Source organism: Neoarius graeffei, chromosome 25 (genome assembly GCF_027579695.1).
Source record: "Neoarius graeffei isolate fNeoGra1 chromosome 25, fNeoGra1.pri, whole genome shotgun sequence".
Taxonomy (NCBI): domain Eukaryota; kingdom Metazoa; phylum Chordata; class Actinopteri; order Siluriformes; family Ariidae; genus Neoarius; species Neoarius graeffei.
This window is the reverse complement of record NC_083593.1, coordinates 49,880,685-49,899,741: the sequence shown is the minus strand read 5'-3', so window position 1 is coordinate 49,899,741 and position 19,057 is coordinate 49,880,685. Positions and strand designations below refer to the sequence as shown.

At 41.4% G+C, this 19,057-nt stretch overlaps 1 protein-coding gene across 2 annotated transcripts in view; it reads right to left on the bottom strand.

Moving 5' to 3' along the window:
* itga1 (integrin, alpha 1) overlaps window positions 1-15,072 on the bottom strand; it is a 173,375-nt gene extending 158,303 nt beyond the window's left edge. For both annotated transcript variants that reach the window (XM_060908884.1, XM_060908883.1), the window contains exon 1: window positions 14,846-15,072. Coding sequence is in view for 1 of the 2 variants with exons in the window: in XM_060908883.1 (XP_060764866.1) it covers window positions 14,846-14,888 (43 nt within the window). In the remaining variant the exon portion in view is untranslated. The remainder of the gene's footprint in view (window positions 1-14,845) is intronic.
* Window positions 15,073-19,057: the final 3,985 nt, after the last annotated feature.

Below are 19,057 nucleotides of genomic sequence, written 5' to 3'. Positions count from 1 at the left end.
GAAAGTCAAGCACACAAACATCTGGAGGGAAATTTCATACATATTTTGCAGTTATTTTACAGGGAAATGGTTCGTAACCTATTAGCTGAGAGTGCACCAGAAGCCATGTCAATTTCAAAACTTTCTACAGGGGCAAGTCCTAGCATTAACGCATTAGCATTGCCCGCCTAATACTTTTTTCAGCCGGCTACTTCAGATTTTCTGGAGAACCCTGCACCATGTAATGTGTAAAACCTGCTTCTTCTTCTCGTATGTCAGCTGTAGTTGACTGTTGACTACAGATTTGTAAGCTAGCTCAGGACAGCTACCCAGAGTGGACATCAAGCAGTTCCCACCCAACCATTCACGCACACGGGCAATTTAGAAGAGCCAGTTACCCTAACCGCATGTCTTTGGACAGTGGGAGGAAACCCGCACAGACGTGGGGAGAACATGCAAACGCCACACAGAAAGGCCCCCATCGGCCATGAGGCTCGAACCCGGAACCTTCTTGCTGTGAGGCGACAGCGCTAAACATTACACCGTCCTGTAAAACCTGCTGAGCGATCACAATCCAGGAAACGATTCCTTCCTTTACTCCTCATTACGAATAACCATGAAGGTCCACTAATTCCAGAAAGCATGAGAAACTCATCATGCGTGTGTTAATGTGGAGTAATTACAGATCGTCACGAACGCCTGGACCCAATCAGCTAGCGCCTGAATGCCTATCATTATGGAAGAGAATGGTTCAGAGCACAGTCTTGTGGGACATTTAATGCATCCGCCTGTTTGCTGTGTAGATTTATGAGGAGGAAACCCATTAGAAATCTCTCTCTCCTCTCAGTTATCCCTTTCACTTTCTATTTTAGGACTACATTATAAAATTAGCCATAAAACACAGCGTAGCAAGTCTGCGGCCACAGACAAATGAAGACACGAGGAGATGAGAGAATCAATTAAATGAGGTGAAGTAAGTGAGGTTAGTGAGTGCAGGTCATAAATTTACAATCGAGGTTTTTACAAAGACAGTTTTGCAGCCTCATGTGGCTAGCAATCAGAGCTGGTGATCAGAGCTAGCATTCCACGCAGGGAACGCACACACAAACATAGGACTGTTCAGTTTATCAGAGTGAGGAGATAACACAGCGTATACCGGACAGATATATGACCAGACAGATGATCTCAGCCATCCTAGGGTCATTTTTACAATTGTAAATGTTTTAGCATGTGTTTGTATTTAATCTGGAAGCATAGCATCAAGATTAGCATCTCACAGTGAAGGTCAAAGTGCTAGCTTAATGCCTAACGTGATCAACCAGTGACAAATTATTATTTCACATGCCGACGTACTGTGAGAACTATTTCCTCAATGATATAGAGCAACGATACTTTTTTAAAATAGTGAAACAACACTGTTTTGAGGCAGTAGCCATAGCATATTCACTTTGTGTGAAATTATTTATGGTCAAACAGAAGTATATGTATACGGGTCATTCTAGAATTCGGGTTACATTTCGCGTCTCTGAGATAAACCTTTTGTTATTTTCCACAAAAGAAATCTTAATCAAATCAGTTTTGAACAATAATGCAAATTATGACAAACTTTCACCAATAGCCATGCTTGATGTACATTTTAGACCCAATTTATCCATAAAATATTAACTAAATAAATGACTCCCACCCGGCGGCACGGTGGTGTAGTGGTTAGCGCTGTTGCCTCACAGCAAGAAGGTCCGGGTTCGAGCCCCGTGGCCGGCGAGGGCCTTTCTGTGTGGAGTTTGCATGTTCTCCCCGTGTCCGCGTGGGTTTCCTCCGGGTGCTCCGGTTTCCCCCACAGTCCAAAGACATGCAGGTTAGATTAACTGGTGACTCTAAATTGAGCGTAGGTGTGAATGTGAGTGTGAATGGTTGTCTGTGTCTATGTGTCAGCCCTGTGATGACCTGGCGACTTGTCCAGGGTGTACCCCGCCTTTCGCCCGTAGTCAGCTGGGATAGGCTCCAGCTTGCCTGCGACCCTGTAGAGGGATAAAGCGGCTAGAGATAATGAGATGAGATGACTCCCACCCCTCCCCCCCACATTATCGGCCATTTTCGACTCCTGATTTATCCATTCAACTCGAATAAACATGAAGTGATTCAGTCTAACAGTCTGTTTTTTGGGGCATAGTCTATTAACTATTATAAAACCAATTGAACAGAAAGTCTATTTTCTGTATTACGTCAAATTTCAGTAATAAAAATTGTTTTTTTTTTATCCGTCCCAATGTTCTTGTCAACTTTGTTAACTCTGTTATAAAACCGCATAAAATCTACAAAGACTTTTAATAATACGCATGACACCCGCGCCGAGTGACGTCACTTCCTCTGGCGGGAAACTTCAGAAAGGCAGTGTGAGGTGTGTTATGTTCTGTTTCTTCTCTCGTTAATTTGAACAAAACGTTGAGGATTTTACACCAACAGTAGATGAATCATTCGTCAACTCTGTTATTGCGATATTGGAGTGAATCTCGCTCATTTTTAAAAAAAAACATGAACATGATTAAAATCCATAAAATTCTGTTTTGTTAGTTTTATTTATTTATTTTAAATACATGCCATGTGGTAGCTCATTTGAGGTTAGCATATGAAGTTAAGATACAAAATGGGGGGAAATGTCAGCTCTGTTATCGTCAATTCTGTTCAGGGAGTGCCCAGGTTAACGACAACAGAGTTGACGACAACTAACAGAGTCAACCCTTGAAATGTACACGCAATTATAGAATGGGCTGTATGTATAACACGCCCGTGTATAACTTTAACATGGAAGTAAATTCTAATTTAATGACTTATTTTATTTCTCCGCGATCTGATGCAGGATTTTCGATTGATGTCGGCTCGATCAGCGTCTCTTCTTCTTTTGATGCCTTTAAAAATGTACACTCCAGGAACAAAATGTGCAACATTTTCACTTTAAAAAAACAACAACACATTTTACACCTAGTCTGCTTACTGTATGTGTGCACAATACCAGTATGTATCGCTATAACAGTTCTATATTATGCTATACACTCACTGGCCACTTCAATCGGCACTTGTTCTTGAGTCTAAGATTCCTGTTCTTCACAGGAGTGGAACCCAATGTGGTCTTCTGCTGTTGGATGCTGAGATGCTTTTCTGCTTACGACGGTTGTAAAGAGTTGCTATGAGTTACTATATCCTTCCTGGCAAAAAAGCTCGAACCAATCTGTCCATTTTCCTCTGACCTCTCTTATCAACAAGGCGTTTGTTTCCACCCACAGAACTGTCTCTCACTCACTCACTCACTCACTCACTCACTCACTCACTCACTCACTCACTCACTCACTCACTCAATGTTTTTTGTTTTTTGCGCCACTCTGTGTAAACTCTACAGACTGCTGTGTGCGAAAACCCCAGGAGATCAGCAGTTTCTGAAATACTCAAATAAACCAGTCCATCTGGCTCAAACCAACACCCATGCCACAGTGAAAGAAAGTCACACTTCACTATGAGATCACAATTTTTCCATTCTAATGTTTGAACATTGTGAACATTAACTGAAGCTCTTGATTTCTATCTGCATGATTTGATGCATCATGCTGCTGTCGAGGGATCGGCTGATTAGAGAACTGCACAAAACACTGCAGGTGGATGTATGAGTGTTCCTAATAAACTGGCCAGTGAGTGTATGACCAAAAGTTTGTGCACGCCTGATCATCAAATCCATATGCGCTTGTTGAACATCCCATTCCAGATTGACTCCCCCTTTCCTGTTATAATAACCTCCACTCATCTGGGAAGGCTTTTCACTAGATTTTGGAGTGTGGCTGTGGGGATTTGAGTGCATTCAGCTACAAGAGCTTGGGTGAGGATGTCTGGGGTGGAGTAAGCATTCCAGTTTATCCCAAAGGTGTTCAGTAGGGTTGAGGTCAGGGCTCTGTGCAGGACATCCGAGTTTTTTGACCTTCGTCAAACTTGGCAAACCATGTCTTCATGGAGCTCGCTTTGTGCATTGTCATTCTGGAACATGTTTAAGCCTCTTAGTTCCAGTGAAGGGAAATTCAAATTGTACAGCATACAAAGATATTCGATACAACTATATGCTTCTAACTTTGTTCAGTTTGGCAAAGAACCACGTTATAATGGTCAGGTGTGCACAAACTCTTGGATATATAGTGTCCATAGAGTTCTTCAGGTGTGAATGGGTGTCTGTGTCTATGTGTCAGCCCTGTGATGACCTGGCGACTTGTCCAGGGTGTACCCCGCCTTTCGCCCGTAGTCAGCTGGGATAGGCTCCAGCTTGCCTGCGACCCTGTAGAACAGGATAAAGCGGCTAGAGATAATGAGATGAGAGTTCTTCAGACTGTTTCTCTGGAGGATCCCTGATATACTGTAAGTTGAAAATGTAGAAATTTATCGCAGAAGGTTTTCTTTTTTTTTTTTTTACAAAAGACTTAATTTAGATCACTTATTGACCAATCAAGTAACCGCTGTGGAAAACCATTGAGTATTGAGTCACCTTGTTCACAGTGGTGTCAATGATATCTATAACTTTATGTCTTAAAAACAACTAAAAAATAAATCTAATTATTCTAGCCACATTCACTAGATATGAGCAATCACGCACCCTGATTGGCTACTCTACTACTAGGATATCAGCTCATATACCGTGAGTAGAGAAAAACAAAATGGCAGAGCGTGTTGCTGAACCAACCGAGGATGAAATAAAAACTCTACTCAAAAACAAAACCCCAAAAAATACAAAAAAAAAGCAACAAAATATGGAATAAAAGTATTTGATGGTAAGAACATATCTTTTTATTTGTTTATTCTTCAAGAATTATTATTATTATTATTATTATTATTATTATTATTGCATTTTTCACAAATTGCTCCTGTCATTTCGCCGATTTGTTTTCATTCTAAGCGGAAATTATTTTATCAGACGTTTTGTATAAAGTTTTTATTTATCAAATTTGCAAAAAATAAAAATAAAAATGCTCTTTTTCTCAAAATCCAGTGAATGTGGATAGAATAAAACAGTTATTCCACTCAATCTCGTCGTACATGGCTGATAGCCGACTCGGTGCTACGCGCCTCGTCAGCTATCAGCTCATGTACGACTCGATTTCGTGAAATAATTGTTAAATATACACAAAGGATTAACGCTATACTTTTTTTTAGTTAATCAAAATCTAAATGCAAGTATTCAAATGTTGTGTTTTGTAAAGTGCTAGTTGCGCCAACTGTCGTTTCTCTTTCTGGGGAAACGCGTAAACTGATGACTGAGCTGAGAAGTGTCCCAATGGGCGTGGCATAATATTCTAATGAGCATGCTTGGTTGACAGCACTCTGTCCAAGTCTTCCAGCTTTCTATGCCACTCAGGCAGCTTTCATTCACCAAATCTCTCAAACAGTCAAGCATGAGGTTATAGTTTTAACTAGGGCTGGGTACCGGTACTGTGTACTGGTACTGTACCGTGAAAATCGATTCGGTACAGGTCCAAAATACCGGATCATGAAGTACCGATATAAATTTACACCAAGTATATGTTTATTTTGTGACTGAAAATGCGTAAATCCTACCACAAAGATGAAAATTTAGCACTGGAAAAGACATAAAATGCCGCGCTGAAACTTGAAATTGGAGCCATCTTTGATTTGAGATCCTCTTGCCACAGTCTCACGAGACATTGCGAAAGCTTGGCTGATCCAGCGTTCTGATTGGTCAAAAAGACTCAAAAGCAGGTCAGCCATTTTTCCTTTGCTGGCATTGGCAGCCTTTGTTGCTTTGTGTAATTTTGCCGCGTAAGTTAAAGGCCGCGGACTGCGCGTAGTCTGTGGTACTCTAGCATAGTCACTTCTCGCTGTGAGACAACTTATGACTTTTTGTCCCAAGTTAACTAAGGGCGTATTCACACCTACGTTGTTTGGTCCGGACCAAACGACCAAACGAACCAAATTTCCCTTGGTCCGGACCTTCTGGATTGGTCTGAATAGAAACCACCGAACTCTGGTCCGGACCAAACAAGTGGACCGAGACCGAGCTGCAAGGTCGGACTCGTTCCGGACCAAAGGAACCCTGGTGCGGATCTTTTGGAGGTGTGAAAACAGACCGGACCTAATCTGACAGTTTTGCTTTTTTGTACCTCGGGAGCTTCCGTCGTTTGTCGAGCATTATGGGAAACAGAGTCTTGACACTGTCTGTTTTGCAAAGTGCAAACACTGTTTCGGTTGTCAAGGGTCGTTCAGTCACCAGTGGTAGGCGAGTACAAAAAATGAGTAGGGGGCAAACGTGGGCCGAGGAAGAAACGCGTACCCTTGTGGATATCTGGGCAGATGTCCACATATCTGAGCTTTTGGAGAGAACACACAAAAATGCCGACGTGTTTGCTGTATTCAGTGAGAAAATGAAGGAGAAGGGGTTCACGCGCTCCCCAGAACAATGTCGGCTAAAAGTGAAGAAACTCCGACAGACCTACATTAAAATCAGGGACATTCTTTCAAAAAGTGGCAGTACTAGCGACGCAAAAAAGAAATTCATCTATTGCGTGAAGAGCCAGAACTGTCACAACATGATGTGCGCTCATCAGCGCTATCCTCCGTAGCCGCCTTGCCCTTTGTCGTCGTCGTTGATAAATTACTTGTACAACAGCATAGTAATCGCACAATTGTGAAAACAGTAAAAACTGGAAAAAACATATAGCTTTGATGACATTGAAAAGAATAACAGCACGGAAAGCCTCAATGACTACTTTTGAACTTAACGCTTTGTGCACGTGTCGTCTCTGACCAATAGCTGAACGACCTCAGGGCGCGTGGCTTTGTTGACAGATTTTGGTCCGCTTACTAAAATGTACAGTGTGAAAGCGAACCGCACCAAAATGAAAAAATAAAAAAAACATTTGGTTCGGACCAAAGCAAGTGAACTATCGAACTATCCTGGTCTGAATACACCCTAAGTGTGAGACTGAGAGGGTGACTGAGAAGTGAGGTAGGAAACCTAGTTATGTTCGGTTTTCTTTGAATAAAAATACTGACAAGTTGTCAACAGTTTATTAATGTTTCTGTCATTATTGAAGAAGTTCAGAAGAACACATGTTAATTTGTCAAATTGTTCAGGTACAGGTACAGGTCCAGACCTGTACCTAAACCTCTGTACCTGTACCTGATGTTACGTTTAGGTACGCAGCCCTAGTTTTAACCAAAAGTCGGCCTTGTTTCAATCCTTACAGCGCCTTTATCATGCCCAAGCGTGTGTTACAAAGAAAGAAATTCAAACCAAATGACAAGGACAAATGACACAGCACAACAATTTACACAAATCAGCATTTATAATGAAGTGAAAAAAGGAAAAATTCCAGTGACTGGAAGTGAAATATTAGGTTGGTCTGATTGCATGAGTGTTTATTGGTGTGCAGTTTTTTATTTTTATTTTCCCCCGAGAGTGTTACTTATTTTTTACACACAGAAAGTGATACAAGCCAGATGGTGGATTTCTGGTCTGAACCCAAAACCACCTGTACGCTGCTGAGTACCAGAGCGTTGAGGCCTCGGATATCACCGCAGTATCACACATACATCAGAGTAACGGAAGACATAGGATTATGTCATTCAGAGGAAGTGAGTGTAGCAATCTGCAGATCTGTGTGTGTGTGCGTGCATGTGTGAACACATCTAACTCAATTCTCTAACAAAGATCACAAGCCTGCATCACATGAAGAGACAGAAATGAGAGAAAAAGAGAACAGTAAGAGAACAGAGTCAAACAAAGAGAAGCCATAGTGAAGTTGAAAACACGTGCATTTTCACTACAATCCTTCCACCACAGTGCTGTTCAGCTGGTCAGAAGGAGACGGTCATTCTGACAGGTTTATATTAATGTCCATGTATAACGTAAGTGCATAACTTGTTTCGTGGCCATTCCCCAACATAACAAATTCTCATCTCATCTCATTATCTTTAGCTGCTTTATCCTGTTCTACAGGATCGCAGGCAAGCTGGAGCCTATCCCAGCTGACTACAGGCGAAAGGCGGGGTACACCCTGGACAAGTCGCCAGGTCATCACAGGGCTGACACATAGACACAGACAACCATTCACACTCACATTCACACCTACGCTCAATTTAGAGTCACCAGTTAACCTAACCTGCATGTCTTTGGACTGTGGGGGAAACCGGAGCACCCGGAGGAAACCCACGCGGACACGGGGAGAGCATGCAAACTCCGCACAGAAAGGCCCTCGCTGGCCACGGGGCTCGAACCCGGACCTTCTTGCTGTGAGGCGACAGCGCTAACCACTACACCACCGTGCCGCCCCACATAACAAATTAACCTTCGTTAATTTAAGGTAAATTACTAATATGAGCATGAGCAAGTCACTGTGCTATAAAAGGATAAAACACTTTTGTGATGTGCTGTTATTCGAAAACGAGACCGTCGGTGATGGCGTAGCTCAATCCGGCCCCGTCTCATCCAAAACGAACGATCTAAAGTGGGCCATGTTGCGCAGTTCTACTCTCAACCAGTCCAGCTCAAATATTTGCCAGAAAGAATCCGAAACGGCCAGGAATTGACCAAGAAGTGATTTTTTGTTGAACTGCTCATTAAGGCTTAATTAGTCCATAACTTCATTAATAATTGTAATTAAGCAGAAGTTATATGCACCCTAGGTCCCCATACCTTCATGCCAGAAAGAATCAAAATCGGTGAAGAATTGAAGGAGAAGAAGCAATTTGTGTGGAAACTGCTCGTTAGGGATTGATTAATTACTCCATATCTTCATTATTAATTGCAATTATGCAAATTTGGGTCAAAGCTACATGTATATGCACCCCAGGCAGACCGACCTTCCTTCCAAAAAGAATAAAAACCAGTGAAGAATTGAGAGAGAAGAAACGATTTTCGTGACGGATGACGGACAACACATGATGGAATAAGGTCGTCGCGTGTCGGCCGGATGAGCTCATAATCACCTTGTTTGGGGTGGGAACAGTTACTCTGCTTCATGTCAGGTTGCTGCCCAAATGTTGATTATTTTCCCATAACAGCACGCTTCAGAATGTTTCATTCCCTACTTGTATAATTCTAAATTCAAAGGGAACAGCTCTGGACATCTTGAAATGAATTTGACTGACATTCATTCATTTATTCATCTTCAGTAACCTGGTCACACTGAATAAAACGGGTACTAAACTGTACCTTTGCTTATCACTGGGGTGGTACACTTATCTCTTGTACCTTTAATATAAATACACAGTCCTGTCCAAAAGTCTTAGGCACATGTAAAGAAATGCTGTAGAACAAAAATGGCTTAAAAATAATGAAATGAAATGTTTCAGCATTGAAAAAATACTATAAACAGTAAGCAGTAAGCCATAATAAATGAAACAAAGTCAATATTTGGTGTGAGACGACCCAAAAATAGTAGTCTCGGGTAGAATGAGTGCAGTTTTATGCGGAAATGAGCTGGAGGTTTTACTGAGCATCTTCCAGAACCAGCCACAGTTCTTCTGGACACTTTGACTGTCACACTTGCTTCTTTGTTTTGCACCAAAACCCAGCAGCCTCCATTATGTTTTCTTGTTTAATCTGAAAAATGCTCTTTTATGGAATACGCTGCTCAGGTACAAACTTTTTTTTTTCTGTAACATTTAATTTTGTGGGCGGCACGGTGGTGTAGTGGTTAGCGCTGTCGCCTCACAGCAAGAAGGTCCTGGGTTCGAGCCCCGGGGCTGGCGAGGGCCTTTCTGTGTGGAGTTTGCATGTTCTCCCCGTGTCCGCGTGGGTTTCCTCCGGGTGCTCCGGTTTCCCCCACAGTCCAAAGACATGCAGGTTAGGTTAACTGGTGACTCTAAATTGACCGTAGGTGTGAATGTGAGTGTGAATGGTTCTATGTGTCAGCCCTGTGATGACCTGGCGACTTGTCCAGGGTGTACCCCGCCTTTCGCCCGTAGTCAGCTGGGATAGGCTCCAGCTTGCCTGCGACCCTGTAGAAGGATAAAGCGGCTACAGATAATGAGATGAGATGAGATTTAATTTTGTGCTGGAAAATTAACAAATGTTTGGAACTCTAAAATGTTTTTGGACTGACTTGATCTGCACAGTACTATATATATATATATATTAAGGGCGGCACGGTGGTGTAGTGGTTAGAGCTGTCGCCTCACAGCAAGAAGGTCCGGGTTTGAGCCCCGTGGCCGGCGAGGGCCTTTCTGTGCGGAGTTTGCATGTTCTCCCCGTGTCCACGTGGGTTTCCTCCGGTTTCCCCCACAGTCCAAAGACATGCAGGTTACGTTAAGTGGTGACTCTAAATTGAGCGTAGGTGTGAATGGTTGTCTGTGTCTATGTGTCAGCCCTGTGATGACCTGGCGACTTGTCCAGGGTGTACCCCGCCTTTTGCCCGTAGTCAGCTGGGATAGGATCCAGCTTGCCTGCGACCCTGTAGAACAGGGTAAAGCAGCTAGAGATAATGAGATGAGATGAGATGAGATATATATATATATATATATATATTAGTTGCTTTTTTTTAATCCATGCCATGCATTTGCATGGTGATCATAATTCCACCAGAGGGCAGACCAAAGAACTCAGGTTGTCCAGAACTTCCAGATTTGCAGATGTAAGCAATAACCATGGCAGCACTCAAGGAGATTAGTACTTGGTTATACTGCTTCTACACTACCCCTACCTTTTACATGCATATCGTAGCATTAATTTTTGAGGACGTGCATAACTGATGCACCAAGCAGACGCAGGATACGCGAGGCAGCCATAATGCACACACGAATGTAGAGCTAAAAGCAACAACCCTTAAGGTACATACTTGGACCCTGACTACATTTTAGAGTAAAACTTAAAGCACAAAAGGTACAAAACATGCATGATTGAAGGTAACAAGAACTGGACCAGTTTAGTCCTACTTTTTCTGAATGTGTAGGGTTGTAGTGGATCTGGAACCTATCCCAGGATCACTAGGCATGAAACATGAGTACATCTCCCAGATGGAATGCTTATTCACTCCTAATAGAAGTTTAGAGCAGCCAATTCATCTACCATTACTGAAAGGAGGACTGGGAATACACTCTGGCACTTCCTAACACAGTAACACACCCATTTTAACATTATAAAGCATGAAGTATTGATTTGATTAGTAGAGTCAGATGTGTTATTGAAATGTTTCTCTTCTGAGATCTCAGATCATCAACAGTTGTACTTTTTCCAAGCAGGTTTCTGGTCACTGAGGACTGGGCTGGCAAATATGGCACCAAAGCAGGAAACTCATGGATATACAGTAGTATGATGAAAAGTGCATCCTAAAGCGTGTCCCAAACAAATCCAGATAGTTCCCATCCATAGGCATAGCCACACAGCAGGCAACCCTAACCCTAACCCTAACCAAGGGTGGTTGTTTCCAGTCTGGAAATAAGCCTTGCCACCTCAATTGCCACTCCAGCTCTCACCTCAAATCTAAGACGTCGATTACACATCTGACCAAACTGTGAACTGTGGAACAACCATGCATTTAAGACACCAAATTCTACACCAACTTAACATTCATTCATCTTTGGTGTGCACTTTATCTAGGTCAGCGTCACAATGCATCTGGATCCTATCCCAGAGAGCCAGGTGGTAGAATTCACTCCAGATAGGATGCCAGTTCGTTACAATGCACTCACACACATTTACACACTCACTCGTCTTCTTCTTCCCATAAGGGAACTGATGACATTTTAACAGCATGTCTAGGACATTTAAACTTGCAGAGCCCATCCCTCCCCAAGCTTGATCAGTGGACAATTCAGAGTAGCCAGTTAACCCAACTGCATGTCTTTGGACTGTCGGGGAAACCGGAGCACCCAGAGGAAACCCACACAGACATGAGGAGAACGTGCAAACTCCATGCAGAAAGGCCATGAGATTCAAAATCAGAACCTTCTTGCTGTGAAGTGACGGTGCTCACCACTACACCACCATGCCGCCCCAATCACTCGTACCGAGGAGCAATTTAGAATATCCATGTTTTTGGAAAGTGGAGAACATTGAGGAAACCCACGTGTAGGCTACACAGGAACATCCCGAACACCAAGATGAAACCGAGGAAGTGCTTAATGGACTTATTATACACTACCGTTCAAAAGTTTGGGGTCACTTTGAAATTTCCTTATTTTTGAAAGAAAAGCACTGTTCTTTTCAATGAAGATCATTTTAAACTAATCAGAAATACACTCTATACATTGCTAATGTGGTAAATGACTATTCTAGCTAAATTCTACTAAATGTCTGCTTTTTGGTGCAATATCTACCTAGGTGTACAGTATAGAGGCCCATTTCCAGCAACTATCACTCCAGTGTTCTAATTAGGGGTCGACCGATAATCGGCCTGGCCGATATATCGGGCCGATATTCTGCATTTTTAGGGTTATCGGTATTGGCCATAATTTCCACCGATATGCCGATAACATGCCTTTTTGCAGCCATTTCGTTCCTAACGCGACTGTCACTGCACGTCCTTTCCTGCACTCGCCTCTCTGAGTTCAAGAACATGGTCCCGCCCACCACAACATCTGATTTGTTTGGCACAAGAGATATAGCCAATCGACACGTGTAGCTAAACGCTGTGAACTGTTTCAAGGCGGCCGTACGGGCACTCGGGCAGAAGCGGCACAAGGGATACAGCCAATCAACACGCGTAGCTAAACGCTGTGAACTGTTTCAAGGCGGCCGTATGGGCACTCGGGCAGAAGCAGATCCCACTTCAAGGTAAGGGCACGCTGCTTTTGCCGCAATAAGTCACAAACACACAAGTTGCAAAAGCACAACATCATTATATGTTTACATTCTTCATCTACTACTCGTTAAAATGGTCTATTTGCATCTGTGTAGCCAGGCAAACTTAGCTTATGGAAGGAAGCACTTGAATTAGCCTACAACCAACTAGTCTCGCTGAAACTACACGTAATGCTTCCTTCACTACAATATAATCCTCCTAAATTGGGAATATTAGGCTTGGGCATTAAAAGCATTAGAATGTAGATGGTTACTTGTTAAGTTGTTACATAATAGAGAGTGATAGCCTACTTTATGTTTGATTTTACTTTTTAAAAAATGCTGCAGGCTAGCCTGGGAAATCCCATGCTGCTTTGCACAATCGTTCCGATCTGAAAAGACAGCATGGAAACTATGGTCTAAAGGCTCGCCTGAGTTAGGGAGCCAATCAGAGAGTGGGGAGGGGTGGAAAGACAGTGACGCGTACTACTCGACAAACGGAAGCTTGTAGTTTATTTGGGACTGTTTACGGATCACATTTAACATGGCGGCGAGCGATACGAACCAAACTTTCGATCAAGCTTTAGACACTGTTCTGAATAGTTTAGAGCGAAAGTTTGTTTTAAAAAAAGAACAGCGTTTGGCGTTACAGTCTTTCTTCACCTCTTTGTCGCTCTAACTATGTCACCGGGTACAACTGCCATGATTGGCCATGGGCTACGTATACGCCAAATGATAGACATTCGCAACGTCCAATAAACGGCCGTTGACAATCGTAAACCACACCTCCCCTACGAGAAATTCAATAGGCGGATTCCAGACCATATTTCACTTGTGATATGGTCTGGTGTTAACCAGACTAGCTGCAGGCAGCTCCCGACACTTGATTTGTTATTTAAAAACTACTTGAAGTTGGTAAGTCTTACTTAGTTCTTAGTGTAAAAGAATCCAGAGTGTATTTTCATTTATTTTCCACTGAAAATGATGAGCTGTAATATAGTAGGGAGTGATTTATTTTCTTATTGGTGACTATTTATTGTATTATTATTTTATTTCTCATTTTATTCTAACTAATGTTTGACTTTATTGTACAAATGCTGCTGGCATCTCCCTGCACAAAATTTCATGTTCAATTTTACAATTAAACATACATTTCATGGATATGAAGGTCTGTGTCAGTGTGTGCTATGTTTAATTTCATGTGAATTATAATGTTTACATTTATCGGTTGCACATATCGGTTATCGGCATCCCAATTCCATAATAATCGGTATCGGTATCGGCCCTGAAAAAAAACATATCGGTCGATCCCTAGTTCTAATGGTACAATGTGTTTGCTCATTGCCTCAGAAGGCTAATGGATGATTAGAAAACCCTTGTACAATCATGTTAGCACAGCTGAAAACAGTTTAGCTCTTTAGAGAAGCTATAAAACTGACCTTCCTTTGAGCAGATTGAGTTTCTGGAGCATCACATTTGTGGGGTCGATTAAATGCTCAAAATGGCCAGAAAAATGTCTTGACTATATTTTCTATTCATTTTACAACTTATGGTGGGAAATAAAAGTGTGACTTTTCATGGAAAACACAAAATTGTCTGGGTGACCCCAAACTTTTGAACGGTAGTGTATAATTTCATGATGCTAAAGTTACATTAACGCAAAGCATCCCAGCCCCTTCAGAACTGGATGTGCTGTGGAATGAGCAGGGTTCTACTGCAGGAGGATCACAGTCAGGTGTTCAGTCAGGTAGCACCAGAATGCACCTCTAACACACACATGCACACTGACAGGTAGTTTCCTGTTAAGTTTTCTCACACGCACAAATACCTGAGTAGTACTTAAGGCGAAGAAAAAAGTGCAAAGACCAAACTAAAATAAAGTTAATAATAATAATAATAATAATAATAATAATAGGCCGGTGTGTGCAGTGGAGGTCTTTTGCAGAGGTACAGTATAGAAAGCTTTGAGAAGTGCACGCGCTTAATGTTATGGATTCATTATTAATGCATTATTAATGCATATACATACTGCACGAGACACTTGCGCACAAAACGCGCATGCGATGCACTATATACCGTATATAATGTTTAACTTACCGATCAGTGTCGCGAGCCTGAAGCATTGCTCTCCACAGCGCATGTCGAAGTGTCTCGTGCTCCTCGTATCGTCTCGCGCGCCTAAAAAGCCGTTTCCCGTTAATCAGCGCCGGTGCGCGTCACAGGGTGTGTGTGTGTGTGTGTGTGCGCGCGCGCGTGAAGAATGCAGCGTGTTTTATTCGCTCCCGGAGTAAACCCGCACACAGCGCGGGACCGCACCGCCCTCTGCTCTTCCATGAAGTGCAGAGGAAAGTTAATGGAGACGTTCAGGAGAAGAGCTGAGACGCACAGAGTCAACTCCAGAACTGGATCAAAATCAGCCACAGACATGGATATGACTGATCCTGGTTTATTTTACATGAGCTTTATCCTGGTGAGGGTCTCCATGGATCTGACACCTCTCATGGGAATGCTGGGTGTGAGACAGGAATAGACCCTCATGCAAGCCGTACAGGAGAAGACTCTGAAAAGAATCTGAGAAGACTGAGAAAAGAATCTGAGAAGAATCTGAAAAGAATCTGAGAAAATACTGAGAAAAGAATCTGAAAAGCCTGAGAAAAGACTCTGAGAAGAACCTCAGAAGACTCTGAGAAAAGACAGAAGAATCTAAAAAGACTGAAAAAAGAACCTGAGAAGAATCTGAAAAGACTGAGAAAAGAATCTGAGAAAAGAATCTGAAAAGACTGAGGAAAGAATCTGAGAAGAATCTGAAAAGAATCTGAGAAAAGACTGAGAAAAGACTGAGAAAATACTCTGAGAAGAATCTCAGAAGACTGAGAAAAGACAGAAGAATCTGAAAAGACTGAAAAAAGAATCTGAGAAGAATATGAAAAGAATCTGAGAAAAGACTCTGAGAAGAATCTGAAAAGACTCTGAGAAGAATCGGAGAAAAGACTGAGAAGAATCTGAAAAGACTGAGAAAAGAATCTGAGAAAAGAATCTGAAAAGACTGAGGAAAGAATCTGAGAAGAATCTGAAAAGAATCTGAGAAAAGACTGAGAAAAGAATCTGAAAAGAATGAGAAAAGACTGAGAAAAATCTCAGAAGACTGAGAAAAGACTCTGAGAAGAATCTCAGAAGACTCTGAGAAAAGACAGAAGAATCTGAAAAGACTGAAAAAAGAATCTGAGAAGAATATGAAAAGAATCTGAGAAAAGACTCTGAGAAGAATCTGAAAAGACTCTGAGAAGAATTGGAGAAAAGTCTGAGAAGAATCTGAAAAGACTGAGAAAAGAATCTGAGAAAAGAATCTGAAAAGACTGAGGAAAGAATCTGAGAAGAATCTGAAAAGAATCTGAGAAAAGACTGAGAAAAGAATCTGAAAAGACTGAGAAAAGACTCTGAGAAAAATCTCAGAAGACTGAGAAAAGACTCTGAGAAGAATCTCAGAAGACTCTGAGAAAAGACAGAAGAATCTGAAAAGACTGAAAAAAGAATCTGAGAAAAGACTCAGAAGAATCTGAAAAGACTCTGAGAAGAATCGGAGAAAAGACTGAGAAGAATCTGAAAAGACTGAGAAAAGAATCTGAAAAGACTGAGAAAAGAATCTGAGAAAAGAATCTGAAAAGAATCTCAGAGGCCAGGTCAACAACAGTAGTAGAAACAGTAAGACCCTTTGCGATAACGAAGTCAAGGGTATGACCACGAGAGTGGGTCGGCCCCTGTACATGTTGTACTAGGTTGAAGTTGCCAACGAGTGCAAGTAGTTCTCTGGCATAAGTGTTTTCAGGATTATCTACATGCAAGTTAAAATCCCCAGATATAATAAGACAGTCAAACTCTAAGCAAATGACTGACAACAGTTCACCAAACTCTTCCAGAAAACCTTTGGCTGAATGTCTCGGAGGCCTGTAAATAGTTAATAACAATATGTTAGGAGAGCATGTAACAAGTGCACATAAGTGTTCAAAGGATGTAAAATCACCAAGTGAGGACTGTTTACATTGAAAAGAGGCTTTGAATATATTTGCGATCGCTCCACCTTTCCCATGTCGGGTAGCACTCATGAAATTAAAATTTGGGGGAGCTGCTTCAATAAGGGTGGTAGCACTCTTTGCTTGATCCAGCCATGTTTCAGCTAGAAGCAAAAAATCAAGATTGTGTTTGCAAATAAGATCATTAATTAAAAATGACTTGTTTGAAAGTGATCTAACGTTCAGAAGAGCTAGCTTTACAGAAAGTCTAGAAGTAATATCCACTTGGGCACTCTGATGTTGTTTTGAAACAGGAAGGAGACTAGACTGGTTTACCCCCTGGGTTAAATATGCTCTATGTTTTCTATTTCTTATCAACACAGGAATAGAGAATGGCATAGGCATACTGGGTCCCATACTGGGTTAAATGGTGAAAAATTAATTTTATCCAGAGAGTATGGGAAGGCAGTGTTGGTGATTTCCATCTTATTAATATGAGACGTCTAGCCAACAGAGTTACAAAAGCTATCAGATCTGCTTGTGGTCTAGGTAGAGGTACCTGAGGAATGCCGAACAGAGCAGTTGTGGAAAAGGACTTGGTGGAAAAGGTGGAAAAGGAGTGGACCAAAGTATCAGGTGCGACAACCAAGTTTAGTCCAGCACCAGGATTCCAGAGAAGCTCCTGGGACTGGGTGGGATTGTACAAAGTAAGAAACAATAAAGTTTATGTGCAGGTTACTTTTACTTTCATTTACTTTTAAAAGTGAAAGTAACATCTTTTAATCACCAAGTTGAATTCCTCAGACAAAACTACACTCTGATTTATCTCACTGGGCAGCAGAATTGTTTGCCCCCGAATTTTCAAGAGATCACTTGTTTGAATGCCACAGATATCCATGGCCAGGGGTAAGAACCGGTCCCCTGTGAATCAGAGTGACTTTTAGCAAGATATTGGATTCTGTGAGGTCGTGTGGAGAAAAGGCCGTTTGGTATTTCCTCTAGAGGAAGCACATTAGCTTTCAATAGTATTTGATCAGGGTCAGCAAGCCAGTGAGCGGGAAATGGCACATGGCCAAATTTTAAAAATGATGTGTAAAATAATTATACATATGGATTTTTCTTGTTTTTTTTTCCACTGTGCAGTTAAATTTGATTTCCCCAGCACTTGGATGTTCAAGAAAAGAATAATAAGAAGCAGCGTTTTATTTAAAACATGTAAACTAAAGTACAGCGAAATTCCTCCTCAGCATTTAACCTATCTGATTTGTACAAGCCAGTGTATGCAATCTGAGAAGAATCTGAAAAGAATCTGAAAAGAATCTGAGAAAAGACTGAGAAAAGAATCTGAAAAGACTGAGAAAAGAATCTGAGAAGAATCTGAAAAGAATCTGAGAAAATACTGAGAAAAGAATCTGAGAAAAGACTCTGAGAAGAATCTGAAAAGAATCTGAGAAAATACTGAGAAAAGAATCTGAGAAAAGACTGAGAAGAATCTGAAAAGACTGAGAAAAGAATCTGAGAAGAATCTGAAAAGACTCTGAAAAGAATCTGAGAAAAGACTCTGAGAAGAATCTGAAAAGAATCTGAGAAAATACTGAGAAAAGAATCTGAGAAAAGACTGAGAAGAATCTGAAAAGACTGAGAAAAGAATCTGAGAAGAATCTGAAAAGACTCTGAAAAGAATCTGAGAAAAGACTCTGAGAAAAGAATCTGAGAAGACTCTGGGAAGACTGAGAAAAGACTGAGAAGAATCTGAAAAGACTGAGAAGAATCTGAAAAGAATCTCAGAAGACTGAGAAAAGACTGAGAAGAATCTGAAAAGACTGAGAAAAGAATTCTGAGAAGAATCTGAAAAGACTCTGAGAAGAATCTGAGAAAAAGACTCTGAGAAGAATCTGAAAAGACTGAGAAAAGAATCTGATAAGAATCTGAAAAGAATCTGAGAAAAGACTCTGAAAAGAATCTGAGAAAAGACTCTGAGAAGAATCTGAAAAGAATCTCAGAAGACTCTGAGAAAAGACTGAGAAGAATCTGAAAAGAATCTCAGAAGACTGAGAAAAGACTGAGAAGAATCTGAAAAGACTGAGAAAAGAATCTGAGAAGAATCTGAAAACACTGAGAAGAATCTGAGAAAAGACTCTGAGAAGACTCTGAGAAGAATCTGAAAAGAATCTGAGAAAAGACTCTGAAAAGAATCTGAGAAAAGACTCTGAGAAGAATCTGAAAAGACTGAGAAAAGACAGAAACGAATCTGAGAAGAATCTGAAAAGAATCTGGAAAGACAGAAAATAATCTGAGA